This window comes from Anolis sagrei, chromosome 5, assembly GCF_037176765.1.
Source record: "Anolis sagrei isolate rAnoSag1 chromosome 5, rAnoSag1.mat, whole genome shotgun sequence".
NCBI lineage: Eukaryota > Metazoa > Chordata > Lepidosauria > Squamata > Dactyloidae > Anolis > Anolis sagrei.
Window position 1 is genome coordinate 107,530,172 of NC_090025.1, and position 15,541 is coordinate 107,545,712.

Below are 15,541 nucleotides of genomic sequence, written 5' to 3' on the forward strand. Positions count from 1 at the left end.
TCCATAACTGACTTGCAGGGCCATGGCAAAATCCAAATCTGAACTAAACCTGAAGTTTATGCATCCTGCAGCATTGTCACCTGAACAGCTGTGCGATGCTTCTCCCAATTACCATATACAGATACTGGGTTTATAGAGGTTCTTCTAAAAAAAAGTCATGATTTTTTTAATTCAAAAAAAGCCAAAACAATTGTATTGTTTTGTACTATTGTGGTACTCCTTAATTCAGGCAATATAAAATATAGAACAAAAAAATGTCCCATTCCATTTTTCAGTAGCAAAGTAAAAGTAACGTGCTCTGGCTGTCAAAACTTTGTCCCATTCAGAGGAAATCAAAAACTCCCTATGGAGAAGAGGACACTGGAATTTGAAGATGGAGCAACAGAAGTAGTACACATTATAAACCTCAATTTCAATACATTGGAATGTTCCTTAGGCTAAAGTAATGCCCATGTTCACTCAATGCAAACTTTAAAAAAAAAACTCGTGCATGAAGTAAAAAACACTTTTTTCATGTCAGAAGCAACTTGAAAAACTGCAAGTCGCTTCTGGTTTGAGAGAATTGGCCATCTGCAAGGACATTGACCAGGGGACACCCAGATGTTTTGATGTTTTATCATCCTTGTGGGAGGCTTCTCTCATGTTCCTGCATGGGGAGCTGGAGCTGACAGAGGGAGCTCATCCACGATCTCCCCAGATTCGAACTTCCAACCTGTCAGTCTTCAGTCCTGCCAGCACAAGGGTTTAACCAACTGCACCACTTGTCAAGCAGAACACTACTTGACAAGTTAAAACACACACACGAAATTATACCATAAATGCTAATGGCTGTCGGATCATTAGTACAAGGAACTCTTGTTAGGAAAAGCTGAATTATTCAGCTACCATAGCTATCAAACACAGATCTCAATATAGTCCACTGTATCCCTTATTTTGTTCATAAGAATTGATTTTTCAAAGAGGGAGAAAAAAGACAGATGATGAATTTTAACAATTTAATCCCTTCATCAGAAATATGTGTTTTAATCCTACATCTTACTCTTTGCAGTAGCAATTGTAAAAGGGGGTAGATAATTCCTAAATTATTCTTCTGTACTACCATTTATTTATCCCTTTATTAATTTATCTCCCACCATGACTTCAAGTCAAGACAAATAGTTTTCTTTAGAATCCTTCTCTTGGACTTCAACAAAATTTGTTCTTCAAGGAAGTGACTGTTGACCAACAGATTAAAAACAAACAAACCATACACACAAACACACACATACTCCAGACCACAAAAGTAACAGCTTGTTTAAGCAACTATGTGAATCACCAGTTGCATCATAAGTTTCTAATTGTATGATAAATAAAGTAAATCTGAACATTTTCTCAAGTTTCAGAGTCTCTTCAGGGAGATAGGGTGGTCTACAAATACATTATTATTATTATTATTATCACTATTATTATTATTATTATTATTATTATTTCTGACGACTGAGGCTGTGATCTACTGACTACTCAAAACAACAGGCATGACCAAGTGAACAAAGACTTTGACCAAAAAAAAAAACATTTTTTAAAACTATTTTATACCTGGCCAGCTCCCCCTTTTCTTCCTTGTTATCTGTCTAGCTTGGCATTTTTTACCAGCATTGGCACTGGAAGGATGGTGAAGGAAAGAAAGAGAAACACAGACTGTTGGCAGCAAGTTGCTGGCAATTGGCACACAGTAAACAAACTAAAGCTGCCTCAGAATCCCACACTGAACATGTACAAACACCAAGAGATAGAGAAAAGGACAAAGTTGGTAAGTTTGCCTCACCAGCTCCAACCAGCATGTTTTAAAAAGTATAAACCTGGCCACCATTAAAAAAAAACTAGGCAGTAGTGAAAGGAGAAATTCCACCTTAGATTCATTTTCAAAATAGCTTTCAAGTAGCTGCAGGAAATTCAAAATCTTTTTGTTTAATACTTATACAAGGTTTTTCCAGGCTGGTGGTTTATTTTCACATGTGCATATTTCACATGTGCTAAAACTTGCTAAACTGCTCTTTTGTTTTGTGATGTGGGAACCCAATCCTATTCTTTCTATGGTATTTCTACTTCTGGTACCAAATTTCTGAGAAAGTAGCAATGGTCAGGAACATATCTATTTTCGTAAAGGATGTCAAGTATTCCTGTATATATAACTAACCCAACAGAGAGATGAAGGTAATGTTCTATCAACAACTTTTACATTCTTTTAAAATAAACATGTATTGCTAGACTGTCAGTTACATTTCATGTGATTAGATCAATAAGTGATAAAGAGATGTTATTAATTCCCTTTTATTAGGGAATATTTCCATTGCAATTTAAGTCCAAGGAGTATTAGATACCATTGCTGGAAGGATCTCTGCACACATTCCACCAAATGTAATTAAACAGCCACTCCATTATAACTTTTCCCATGAAGAGAACTAGCTACTCTCAAGACATCATCTCGTAAGAGGAATCTAAAAAAGTGAATGATATATATTGGCACGTGACCAAGAGATTCATTATTCCAATCTAGTTTGACTAGATTTTCTTTCTTATCAAAACAAGCTTTTTCTGGTTAAGAGTTAGTATGCATGCCCTCTAGAGTTCCCCAATCCATCCTGCACTGTTCACTACTTTCCCTTTTCTGAGGATCTATCTATACAAGAGCACCAGATTCTATCTGATCTTGGATGCTAAGCAGGGTCAGATCTAGTTAGCACTTGGATGGAAGACCACCAGCAAATTTCAGGTGCTGTTGACTATATTTCAGAGGAAAGAGCTGGCAAACCACCTCTGAGTACCCCTTGCCTAAGAAAACCATGTGAAATTCATGGGGTTCACCGGCAATGTGAAGGCAAACATACACACATACAGAGCTCTGTTATCTAGTCAAATATTTGCATTAGAGCTAGACTGAATTTCTGCCACAGAAACGTTTCATCACAGAAGAAATATTTGAGGAAAGAACATTTTATACACATAAACAAGGAGATCCCCCCTCGCACTACTTTCTGGCTGCTTGGGAAAACAGCAGCAACAATTCACCACTTCAGAATCACAAAAAAAGGTATCTCCTCATCTTAGTAGTAACCACTTTACACCTTGTCTTCAAAATCGTGAGCATGACGTGCCCAAGACCGCCCAGCTGATTTACATAATACTAATGCACCATTAAATCTAATGTGCAGCTCAATTTTAGCAATGTAATTCAGCCAAAAAAGTTGACATAAGACTCAAGTAAATATGGTACTAAAACAGTGAAAGTCTTTTAAAATGAACAAAAGTACAGTTCTGTGAACCAGGCTTTGTTAAAGACCGGTAAAACAAACACGAAGGGAACAATTGCTGTGAAGTATTGAAACTTGGTTTATACATGAAGCCATCACAAACCAAAAACAAAGTGAAGCCATTGGTTTCCACCTTCACTCTGCAGAGGTGGATACTACAATATTGCTCCAATTTACATGTACCAGTAAATGAACATTTCAGAGAATAACGTTTACTACAAACCCCCATTTCCTACTCCAGTCCAATCCCACGGCTAGTTGGCCATCTCTTGTCCGACAACCTCACTTCAGTTTATTAATTCCTAAAGGAGGAAGCTAGAAGCTATGGACAATCAAACTCATGAATAGAGTTGTCACCCATTTGTATTTATACATTCATATTTACTGTCAACTATAATCCCAATAGTTTAATTATTAAATTAACTTTTTTTTTAAATCACTGACCAGTGACACTCACGTTTGTTATGGTTTCAGATATCAGGAGAAACTGTGGCTTAAGAAACCAGGAAATTTCCTCTACAGCTAGACACTGGAGAAGGTGAAATAGCACTCCAGTCTGCCACTTTCAAACTGTGGTTTGTTAAGCAGTCACATTTTATCTTTTAAACAGTTATATGCATGCATGAATCAAAAAATCATACATGAATAAATCAGAATAGCATAGCAGAATATAAACACTGCTCAGTATGAATCTCAAATAGTTGAACTTCTTGTTCAGCCCAGAACTCTGCCTTTCTTTGGACATCATTGTCTCTCAGTCAACATCATTTTCTATCAAACAAGACTAATAGTGATTTCTCACATAGGAAGCCTTTTGTATATCCATTAACTTGGTAGCTGTAGGCATAGAGGTGTACTTTATGGCCACCATAGTAGTCGCAGCAAGCTGTGTGGCAGAGCTGTTCGAAGGGGAAGAGTTAATGGTTTGTTACTCTTTGACACAGGAAAGGATATATTAATCATTTGAGGCTTGTCATGACAAGTTAGCAAGGCTCTTTGCTGATCCATTATCTGGCAGCCAACACCCACTTCATCCACCTCCCCTTAACATCCATATTAACCTTGTTGTTCCATCTTAACAAATACCAAATTGTGCAGAATATGACTGCCAGAATGTTCAGTCTACAAGTCATGGATGACTTACGCTAACAACTAGACAGGAGGAAGTATATCTCTGATGCTTCTGATGGACTTCTCAACAACTTTCAGTACTATTAACCATGGACCATATTTCAAAAAAAGGACATTTTTTTCCAAGGAGCAACAAATTAGAGCCATATTTGAAAAATAAGAGCGATTGAACTAGTGCAGCTCCTCGGCCTTTCAATTATTAGCCTGTGGTATTGCCCTGCTAACATTTTTTCTTCATAATATCCATATGTTTATCGTAAGAAACAAAAGAGAAAAGAAGCAACTTTGTTACAAGGGGTTTGACCATTGGTCATAACTGCATAGTGTGATGGGATATGTTTAACGTGTTTATCCTACAGAAGAGAAGGTTGAGATGAGATATGATAGCCATCTATAACTATTTGAAAGAAGGATTATATAGTACTATGCCTTTGTTTTATAATGATTACTCTGTACGTTTTTATGTCAGTAATTGCAATGCTTTACCTATGTTGGAAATCGCCCTGAGTCCCCTTGGGGAGATAGAGCGATATACAAATAAAAGTTTGTTATTATTGGTCGTATTTTACTAGCACAATAACACAGTATGTCACAGCAAACAAGATATATATGCTGGATTTCGTATCACAAAATCACAAGTTGACCACTTCCCAAGAGTTTAGGACTATGTGATGTATTTTCAAATGATGCATGCAGATCCAAGTAAGGTGGCCTTTTGCAGTTTTTATTATTATTATTATTATTATTATTATTATTATTATTATTATTTCAAAAGAAAGAGGTAGCAGGCTTGTTTTCTGCTGTCCTGGAGATGGGCTCAAATGACATAAAAAGCTGTTCAACAATGGAACTTTCTCCCTCTGAGTGTGGTGGAGCCTTCCTTCAAGGCTTTTAAACAGAGGCAGGATGGCCATCCATCAGGGGTATTTTGATTGTGCTTTTCCTGCATGGCAGGGGGTTGGACTGGATGGCCTATGTAGTCTCTTCCAACTCTATGATTCTATGGAATCCTTTTAAAATGTCGAATTTGCCAGCCGTTTTCAAATCAAAGTTGTATTATTTATATTTATTTCGGGTCCATTTTCTTCTGACCCCTCATTTTGTTTACCAGACAGTTACCTGAAAGGGGAGGAGTGTTTTCCATTTCATTCAGGAGATTGGCTACAATGGGAAATTTTAAAGGCTCAATCCTCAGCCATTTTAAGGCCTATCTGCATGAAACCTACCTCAGCTGTAGACCCTATTCACAACTACAGGCCTGCCAAAACAATTCACCAATCTACTGATTTTTTAATAATTATTTTAAGTTTTAAACATAGTATTTTTAAACCACAAGATAAGGCACTGGGAACTGTAATCACGGGTTGTGTCCATTCTCAGCCAATCAGAGCATGGACACCATCAGGATTTTTACTGGCTGAGAGACTCAGAGAGAGGAACTTTCAATGGCCATCTATGCTAGTGCCACTGGGAAAGCGAGTTCTAAGGGCTCTCTCTGGAGGAGATGGTAACTTTCCAAGAAAAAATGGAGGAGGCTTCTTCTGCCAGGAATAGAAAAAGATGCCACAGATCTCACCGCCTCAACTATTTTGTGGACTTAACTCTTTCTGAAAATATTGTCTCTCTGAATTCATTTCACTGTTCTTTTCGTCTCTCTCTTCCCCTTTCTGTTTTCAGAAATTACACAAAAATGTCCCTCTGAAAACTACAAATCTTTTTGTTAACAGTGATTCGGGCCCAACTCTGCCAAATATATTAGATGATAAACCCGTGTAAGAATAGTGGAGCATGATGTAATGTATCATTTTTAACATGACACCTGGTGAGACACATTTTGAACATTTAACAATATACTAGGAGTTTTGGTACCATGATTGCTGTAAATTAGACTTGGGCAGTTTCGTTCGTTAATTTCGTAATTCGTTATTAATTCGTATTTAAATTAGCTTACGATCCAATATTGAGCCACGCAGGACTACTGTGAGGAGTAATTAAAAATCAAAACAATTTTTCCAATTTATTTCGTATTGTTTCGTAATTATTTCGTAATTGGTTCAAAATTGTTTCGTTATTGTTTCGTAATTATTTCCGTATGTCTGGTGCAAGTTTTATAGTTGTTTGTTTTATCAGTGATAAAAAAAAATTATCACACCAACAGTCAACAACAGAGGGAGAGGGAAGCTTCAGAAGTTCCCCCTGTCCCATTTGGAGGGTTTTTTAGCATATTGCGCAATCGCGTCCGCCATTAACGAATCGATTCGTAATTTTACGAAATTGCATATATTTCGAACTTTTTTAAAGGAAAATTTCGGAATTCTTTAAAAAAACGAAACGCAAGGGCCCCCCTAAAAACAAAACGAGTTTAGAACCAAATTTTTCTGTGGTTAACCAAGCCTACTGTAAATGAGTGGCCAGAACATACTTTTACAAATCAATGTACTTATGGGATTTCTTTTCCTGACCACTGGGAAGTGATATTTCTGAGGTACAAGAAAAAAACATAGATCCATAATAAGTGCTTGAGAAACAGGTGAGCACTTATATCTGCCGACGGCCTACATTACAACACATAGTAAAGCTGTGTATGTTGCTTTCTTTAAAGGGATTAGCAAATTTGGTGACAGGTACAGGAGTACCTATTTGCTTCTGTCATGCTAACCTTGTATATTAGTCACAAAACCTCTGTTGTCGAGGAGAAATTAAACACTGCTTCTGGAACTTCTCAGCATTCACTACAGGAAGTGTGGTGTGCTTGTAATCCAATATATTTTAATGGTAGTAAGAGTGGGCGCAGACCTTCGTTCCATCTTAAAAGAAATGCTATTGTAACATAAGCATATATAAGTATAACAGAATTCCTTTCCCAATACACACATAAGGAGTTTCTGTACATCTGTAAAGATAGCAATCCTCCTGAACCTTAAAAATCTAATCCCTCCTTCAGTTGAGCTATTTTAATTTACAACTGCATTTACCTTAATTATAATTTCTTTGAAAAGCCTTCTAGAATGCTCCTCTGTCCATTTACAGGCAGTCTCCGAGTTACAAACATTCAACTTAGAAATGGCTCATAGTTAAGAATAGGGGTGAGATAACAAGAAGTGAGAGAAATCTACCCCTCAGGAAGGGAAATTCACTCTTAAGAGTTATGATGGGGAAAACGGGTCTTTACTGAAGCTTTCTCACTAATCCTTGTTTCCACAACAAGCCATTTTTTAAAAAAAATCTAATATCACAGGGACAGCAAGTGAGGTGAAATCTTCTGAACAGGGGCACAGACAGAAAAACAAACATCACGGGGGTGTTAACTCTTTCCTATGCTATCCAAAGCTATATATATATATATATATGGCTGGAGTTACATTTAAAAATTTACCTGTTCCAACTTACATACAAATTCAACTTTCAAACAGACCTACAAAACCAATCTTGTTCATAACTTGGGGACTGCCTGTATTGAAAAGTAACTCTACCGTGTTTGGAGGAGGTCCTCCTATGTTAGTGGGTGCAACATTTCATCCGTCTATTTCTAAGATTCCCAACCTTTGGCCTTTTGGACATCAGCCTCCAGAATGCCTGACAACTGGCTAAACTGACCGGGGCGGATGAGAGTTGAAGTCTTAAACACTTGGAGGATCACAGGTAGGGTACCACTGGTCTATTTAAAGGATCTAAAACTCATGCTAATTATGTGCAGTCCAACCCAATGCTGGAAAGGACACTGTGTTTACAAAATAACTTGCAGTAAGTTCAAATGATGTATATGGAGGAAATCACAGGCCTCTTCCACACAGCTGTATAAAATTCAAATTAAACTGATTTATATGCCAGACAACACAGTTAAAAGCAGATATTGTGGATCCGCCTTGATATTCTGGGTTATATGGCTGTGTGGAAGAACCCTCAGACTGGGGGAGGGGGGGGGGGAGTCTCAGAGTTTTCTTCTTAAAACTGTGGTTCCCAATTCCAAATGGCCCATTTGGGGTTGGGAACCACAGTTTTAAGAAGAAAATTCTGAGACTCTTAGCTCCATATTGGAGTCCTCAAAAGTTTGGAAACAGTAAAGGTCATTGGAATGTCACCAGGTGACTGGTTTAGATATTCACACAAATCTGTTGTACATTACCTGTTATGTATTGTGTTTATCCTATCTTATATGTTTTATCCCATCTCCAAGTCCCTTTTTGGGAGATGGGGTGGGGTATAAATAAAGTGGTGTTGTTGTTGTTGTTGTTGTTGTTGTTGTTTGATTGCAGGATGACGACAACACAGATACCAAAAGAAAAGATGGATGGACACATTGAAGACATGCGTGCTGCCAACCTGAGAATGCCCAAAACAAAACACTGTGCTAACCCCTCCATTGGGAAAATAGCTTAGAAAGAAGAAGAAGAAATGTTTGATATTTATAACTATATAATACACCTATATACTCAGGATCATGTAAAGTTTCTCAGGCAGAAAGCGATTGCAAGTAGAACAAGTGTTAGAAGCCCTGCAGCAACATAACGTTATGATTATGTGTCTTGGATCATGCGTGGATGATGAGGCGATTGGGTATGGGTTTTTTGTAATAGTTGTGTATTGGGATTGCTTATTAGTTATTAATGGAAAATGTGTAAATTAATTGTCATTGTTGTATGGAATTATTGCTGTTTTTATTGTCTTTACTGTTTGTGAACCGCTGTGAGTCGCCCTCGGGCTTGAGATACAGCGGTATATAAGCATAGTAAATAAATAAATAAATAATAACGCAGAATATCAAGGCAGGAAATCCCACAATATCTGCTTTGAATTGGAATATATGGCAGTGTGGATTCAGATGACCCCGTTCAAAACAAATATTGTAGGATTTCCTGCCTTGCTATTCTGGGTTATATGGCTGTGTGAAAGGACCCTGGGTTATCTGAGTCCACACTGCCATATATCCAAATTCAAAACAAATAATGTGGGATTTTCTGCCTTGATATTATGGGATATAGGGTTGTGAGGAAGGGCCCTGAGGTCCCTTCCACACAGCTGAATAAAATCCACATTGAACTGGATTATATGGCAGTATCAACTCAGGGGTCTTCCAGACAGGCCTTATATCCCAGGATCCGGTCCCATGTTTTCTGCTTTAAACTGGATTATATGAGTCTGCACTACCAAATAATCTAGAGTAAACAGAAAACCTGGGATCAGATCCTTGGATATAGGGCCTGTCTGGAAGGGCCCTCAGATAACCTAGGCTTCTTTCACACAGCTGAATAAAATTCCACATTATCTGCTTTGAACTGGTTTATATGGCAGTGTAGACGCAGATAGTCCAGTTCAATCTGCCTTGATATTCTGGGTAATACGGCTGTGTGGAAGGATCCTAAGACACTGCTTACTACAGTGTATAAAGAAAACTGTGGCCTCCTTCTACATTGCCATATAAAATCCAGATTATCTGCTCTGAACTGGATTATATAGCAGTGTGGATGCATATATTCCAGTTCAAAGCAGATTATGTGGATTATCTGCCTTGATATTCTGGGTTATGTGGCTGTGTGGAAGAGCCCTAAGACACTGCTTGCTACAGTGTATAAAGAAAGCTGGGGCCCCTTATACACTGCCATATAAAATCCTGATTCTCTGCTCTGAACTGGACTATATGGCAGTGTGGATGCAGATATTCCAGTTCAAAGCAGATGATGTGGATTATCTGCCTTGATATTCTGGGTAATACGGCTGTGTGGAAGGCTCCTAAGACACTGCTTACTACAGTGTATAAAGAAAACTGGGGCCCCTTCTACACTGCCATATACAATCCAGATTATCAGCTTTGAACTGGATTATATGGCAGTGTGGATGCAGATATTCCAGTTCAACGTAGATAATGTGGATTATGTGTCTTGATATTTTGGGTTATATGGCTGTGTGGAAGGGCCCTAAGACACTGCTTGCTACAGTGTATAAAGAAAACTGTGGCCCCTTCTACACTGCCATATAAACCCCAGATGATCTGATTTGAACTGAATTATATGTCGGTGTGGATGCAGATATTCCAGTTCAATTGTGGCCCCTTCTACACTGCCATATAAACCCCAGATTATTTGCTTTGAACTGAATTACATGGCAGTGTGGACTCATATAAGCCAGTTCAAAGCAGATGATGCGGGTTGTCTCATTTGATATCTGGATTATATGGCAGTGTAGAAGGGGTCTGTGTGCATCTACACTCAAGAACTAATGCTGGCTGACCCCACTTTAACTGCCATGACTCAATGCTATGGAATCCTGGAGTTTCTGTTTCTGTTTTGGTGATGCACCAGCCCTCTCTTTGTCAGAGAAAGCTAAAGATCTTTATTATTATTAATAATAATAATAATAATAATAATTTAAAGGGTTAGGGTTAAAAATGAAATAAAATAATGAAAATGAAAAAGGCTAAAGATCTTATAAAACTACAACTCCCAGGAGCGAAGCAGGCACTGATCCTTGTCCTAGAAACGACAGGCCTGGGAAATGATGGCACCGGATGGGAAGTGGGAGGCCCGCTCTGGAGAGGCCTCCTCCTCCTCCTCCTCCTCCCCAAGGCAGGGCCCGCTTGGGGCCTCCAGGGCAAAAGGCTGGGCGCACTGACCTTGCCGGAGGCGCCGTCGCCCAGCAACACGAACTTGAGCAGCCGGTCAGAGCTCTCTTCCTCCTCAGAGTCCGACATGGCCCCGCTAGCCGGCGCCCTCCGTCAAAGGGACAGCGACACCCCAACCGCCTCCGCCATCTTTTTTCCCCTCAGCCTCTTTCGCCGAGACCGGCGTCGGACTAGACCACCAGTCAGAAAAGGAGGGGGGGGGACACAAACAGAGGGAAGATGCGGGAGGTATCAACCACGGAGAGAAAAGGATAGAGAGACCGGCCACAATCAAGCCATTGGAAAGAAGAGGCAACCAAGACCTACTGCTACTTCGACCTCTCCCCCCCCCCCCCTTTCTCTGTTAACAAATGGTTTGGTCCAAAGCTCTGGCCCGAACAATGGCAGTGGATGGGCCTCTTAAGCCCCGCATGTAACTCGGGGCCGCCAAGGGTGAAAGGTGACCGGAAAAGAGAAAGGAACGCCCCCTTCACCTGAAAGAATGGGCGAGGCGCAAGCACTGCCGGCCAATAGGAAGGAAGGAGGGTGAAGGGGGCGGAGCTCAAAAAGCTGGGCATGCGCATTGCTTTGTTGACAGTTCTGCGGTGTTAGGAGGGTCCCTTGCTCTGAAGGGGTAGATTACTGTATATATACTCAAGTATAAGCCTCGTTTTTCAGCCGTTTTTTTAGGCTGAAAAAGTTCCCCTCGGCTTATACTGGAGTCAAAGTTATTTATTATTTTACTCTGTTATTAGTATTATTTTTATTGCATTTATCATTTTACTCTATTATTGTTGTTATTATTACTATTACATTTACATCATTTTACTCTATTATTATTTTATTACATTTATTATTTTACTCTTATTTATTATTATTATTACATGTATTATTTTATTATTACTATTATTATTAAATTTCCATTATTTATTCTATTATTGTTTTTATTTATTTATTTACCTTACTTATATACCGCTGTTCTCAGCCCGAAGGTGACTCATTATTACATGTTATTACATTTATTATTTGACTCTGTTATTATTGGTCATAGGTAAGTACATTTACATTGAAGGAAGTTAGAATAATGATTGAATCAGAGTTGGGCAGTCTTATCTTAAATTACAATTTTATGTAAATACTCAAAAACATTTAACCTACTGATGATCACCGGTAGCAGCTACATTTCTCACCCTCAGCTTATACTCGATTCAATACGTTTTCCCAGTTTTTTGTGATAAAATTAGGTGCCTCGGCTTATATTCAGGTCGGCTTATACTTGAGTATATACTATAATTGTAGGTGAAACATTATTGTGGGATTTCTAAAAGAGCAGAAAACAAGGTATCTCCTTAATAAGATTAATTAGGACTTCAAGACAAGGTAAATAGTGTTCCTTGCACTGATCAACTGTATTGTTCAACACTATTATTAACTCACAATATCTTGTCTCTCTCCTGAGGAATCTGTATCACGATTCCTCAGTAGCTACAGTAAGAACTGACCATGGTACAACAGACTGGTTCAAGATTGGGAAAGGTGTACGGCAGGGTTGTATACTCTCGCCCAACCTATTCAACTTGTGCGGGGCTTGACGAATGCAAGGCTGGGGTGAAAATTGCTGGAATAAACATTAACAACCTTAGATATGCAGATGATACCACTTTGATGGCCAAAAGTGAGGAAGAGCTGAGGAGCCTTCTAATCAAGGTGAAAGAAGAAAGCGCAAAAGCTGGGTAATAATAATAATCTTTATTTATACCCCGCCACCATGTCCCCAATGGGGACTCGGAGCGGCTTACATGAGGCCAAGCCCAAACAAAAAATTACAATAAAATAAAACCGAAAACGCAAACAATAAACAACATAATTACATAAAACATATGAAAACATAGCAATATAAAATTACAATAGGCACAATGACAATGGGTGGGCAACATGTAATGATTTTTTTTAAAGAGACTGATTAAAACTAATTAAAACTCAGGTGAGATAAGAGAAAGACAGATTATTTGCAGAGGAGGACTCGTTATAGTGGGGGTTGTGGAATCAGGCTTTCCCACAAAGGGGGGGGGGATATACTCCAGTGCCAAAACATTGAGGCTAAGCAATAGTGTGAGAATGTAAACCTATTCATCAAAAGCGCAGCGGAAGAGCCAGGTTTTAAGGTCCTTTTTAAAGGTTTCTAAGGTAGGGGCTTTCCTAATTTCTCCAGGTAGTGAGTTCCAAAGTCAGGGGGCCACAGAGGTAAAAGCTCTCCCCCTTGTAGTTACTAGGCAAGCTTGTGAAATTGGCAGGGGCGAAAGAAGGGCCTCCCCAGAAGAACGGAGGGCCCAAATTGGTTCATGGAGGGAGATACGGTCACGGTTAAACATAAAAAAACCAAGATTATGGCAACTAGACTGATTGATAACTGGCAAATAGAGGGAGAAAACACGGAGGCCATGAGCTAGAGATGAACATCACCCCCAGAAGCAGGAATGAAAGGAGAAGTCTCTGCCTTTGTTTGTGTTTATGTGTCTCATTGTATATGATTACTGCAGACGCAGACTGCAGCCAGGAAATCAGAAGATCCTTACTTCTTGGGAGGAGAACAATGACCAATCTTGATAAAATAGTGAAGATTAGAGAATCACACTGGCAACGAAGATCCGTATAGTCAAAGCAATGCTATTCCCCGTAGTAACCTACGGATGTGAGAGTTGGACCATACGGAAGGCTGAGCGAAGGAAGATAGATGCTTTTGAACTGTGGCATTGGAGGAAAGTTCTGAGAGTGCCTTGGACCGCGAGAAGATCCAACCAGTCCATACTTCAGGAAATAAAGCCCAACTGCTCATTGGAGGGAAGGATATTAGAGGCAAAGATGAAGTACTTTGGCCACATCATGAGAAGACAGGAAAGCTTAGAAAAGACAATGATGCTGGGGAAATGGAAGGAAAGGGGAAGAGGGGCCAACCAAAGCAAGATGGATGGATGGTATCCTTGAAGTGATTGGCTTGACTCTGAAGGAGCTGGGGTGGTGACAGCCAACAAGGAGCTCTGGCGTGGGCTGGTCCATGAGGTCAAGAAGAGTTGGAAGCGACTGAATAAATAAACAACGACAACAAAGTATTGAACAACACCTGTTGATCAGTGCAGTTTTGCTAACCATATCCCAAGCTGCAATGGCCATGAAACATTCGCATTTGCCTCTAACAGACAAGAGTTCTTTCTCCCACCCTGGACATTCCACAAATATAAAAACCCCACTTGCCTAGTTTCCAACAGACCTCACAACCTCTGAGGATACCTGCCATAGATGTGGGCGAAACGTTGGGAGAGAATGCTTCTGGAACATGGTCATACAGCCCGGAAAACTCAACAACTCATGTTGTTCTCATTTGATGAAATCTTAAAATATGGAGCACAATACTTTTCTTTCTCTTCTCAATGCATGAAAGCAGATAAATTGAAACTATCCAGACAAGACAGAGGTGTTCCTGGTCAGTCTGAAGGCAGATCTGGGAATAGAGAGTCAGCCTGTGTTGGATGGGGGTCACACTCCCCCTGAAAACAGTTTGGGAGTATTCCTGGATTTAGTGCTGAATTTGGTGGCCCAGGTGTGAACAGTGAACAGGGGTGCTTTTGCACAGTTAAGAACTGTCGCTTAGCCTGTGTTTCGCTTTGACATAAGAGCAGTGTTTTCAGTTAAGAGCTTGCACCAGAGGGTGCTCTAGCGCCAGAGTACAGGACTTTAGGGCTTCAAGGAGCAGCCTCCATGCCTTGAGCTCTTTTCCGCTTTGGGAGATTCTTGTCTGCTTTGGTCTTGTCCACTTTGAGGAACTTTGGTTTAGTTGATTTTTGTGTAGTTTTTGTTCCTGGTTCAAAACAGATATTGTGGGATTGTCTGCCTTGATATTATGGGTTATATGGCTGTGTGGAAGGGCCCTGGAATGAGTCCAGTATGAAGAAAATTATGCTTCTGCCTCTTCACTTTGTCCTTCCTTGCCACAACTTTGTGCTTCTACCATTTTAAAGTTGATTTTTCTTTTTATTGTTCCATTTGAATGTGCATTTATACATTATTTGTTATTTATAAAGTACAATTTCTTATTTTAAAAAAAATGTAACAAAAACAATTGAGGGGGGTGTTGGGGGACCAGAACAGATTAATAGGATTTCAATAAATTTCAGTGGCAAAATTCATTTTGAGATAAAGAGTGTTTTGGGTTAAGAGCTAGGTCATGGAACGAATTAAATTCCTAAGTCAAGATATCATTATATTTTGAGGTGTCTACTGAGGTTTTCTGATAAATTTATAAACATAACCCATTCCTTCAACCTTTCCTTATAGGACTTGATGTCTAAGAGCCCTTCCACACACCCTTATAACCCTGAATATCAAGGCAGATAATCCACAATATCTGCTTTGAACTGGATTATCTGAGTCCACACCAACATATAACCCAGTTCAATGCAGATTTAATACAGCTGTGGCAAAAGGGCCTAAGGCACTGACTGTCTTTGTTATCCTACTTTGGATA

The 15,541-nt window shown here is 39.4% G+C and overlaps 1 protein-coding gene across 3 annotated transcripts in view; it reads right to left on the reverse strand.

Annotated features, from left to right (window-relative positions):
- The window catches only part of RAB28 (RAB28, member RAS oncogene family), a 65,827-nt gene extending 54,307 nt beyond the window's left edge, over positions 1-11,520 (reverse strand). Inside the window, exon 1 of one of the 3 annotated variants that reach the window (XM_060777968.2) lies at positions 11,032-11,517. In XM_060777968.2, the coding sequence (XP_060633951.1) occupies positions 11,032-11,109 (78 nt within the window). In that variant the 5' untranslated portion in view covers positions 11,110-11,517. Of the gene's footprint in view, positions 1-11,031 lie in introns of all 3 variants that reach the window. The other 2 variants (XM_060777967.2, XM_060777969.2) reach the window with 2 other exon arrangements.
- Positions 11,521-15,541: the final 4,021 nt, after the last annotated feature.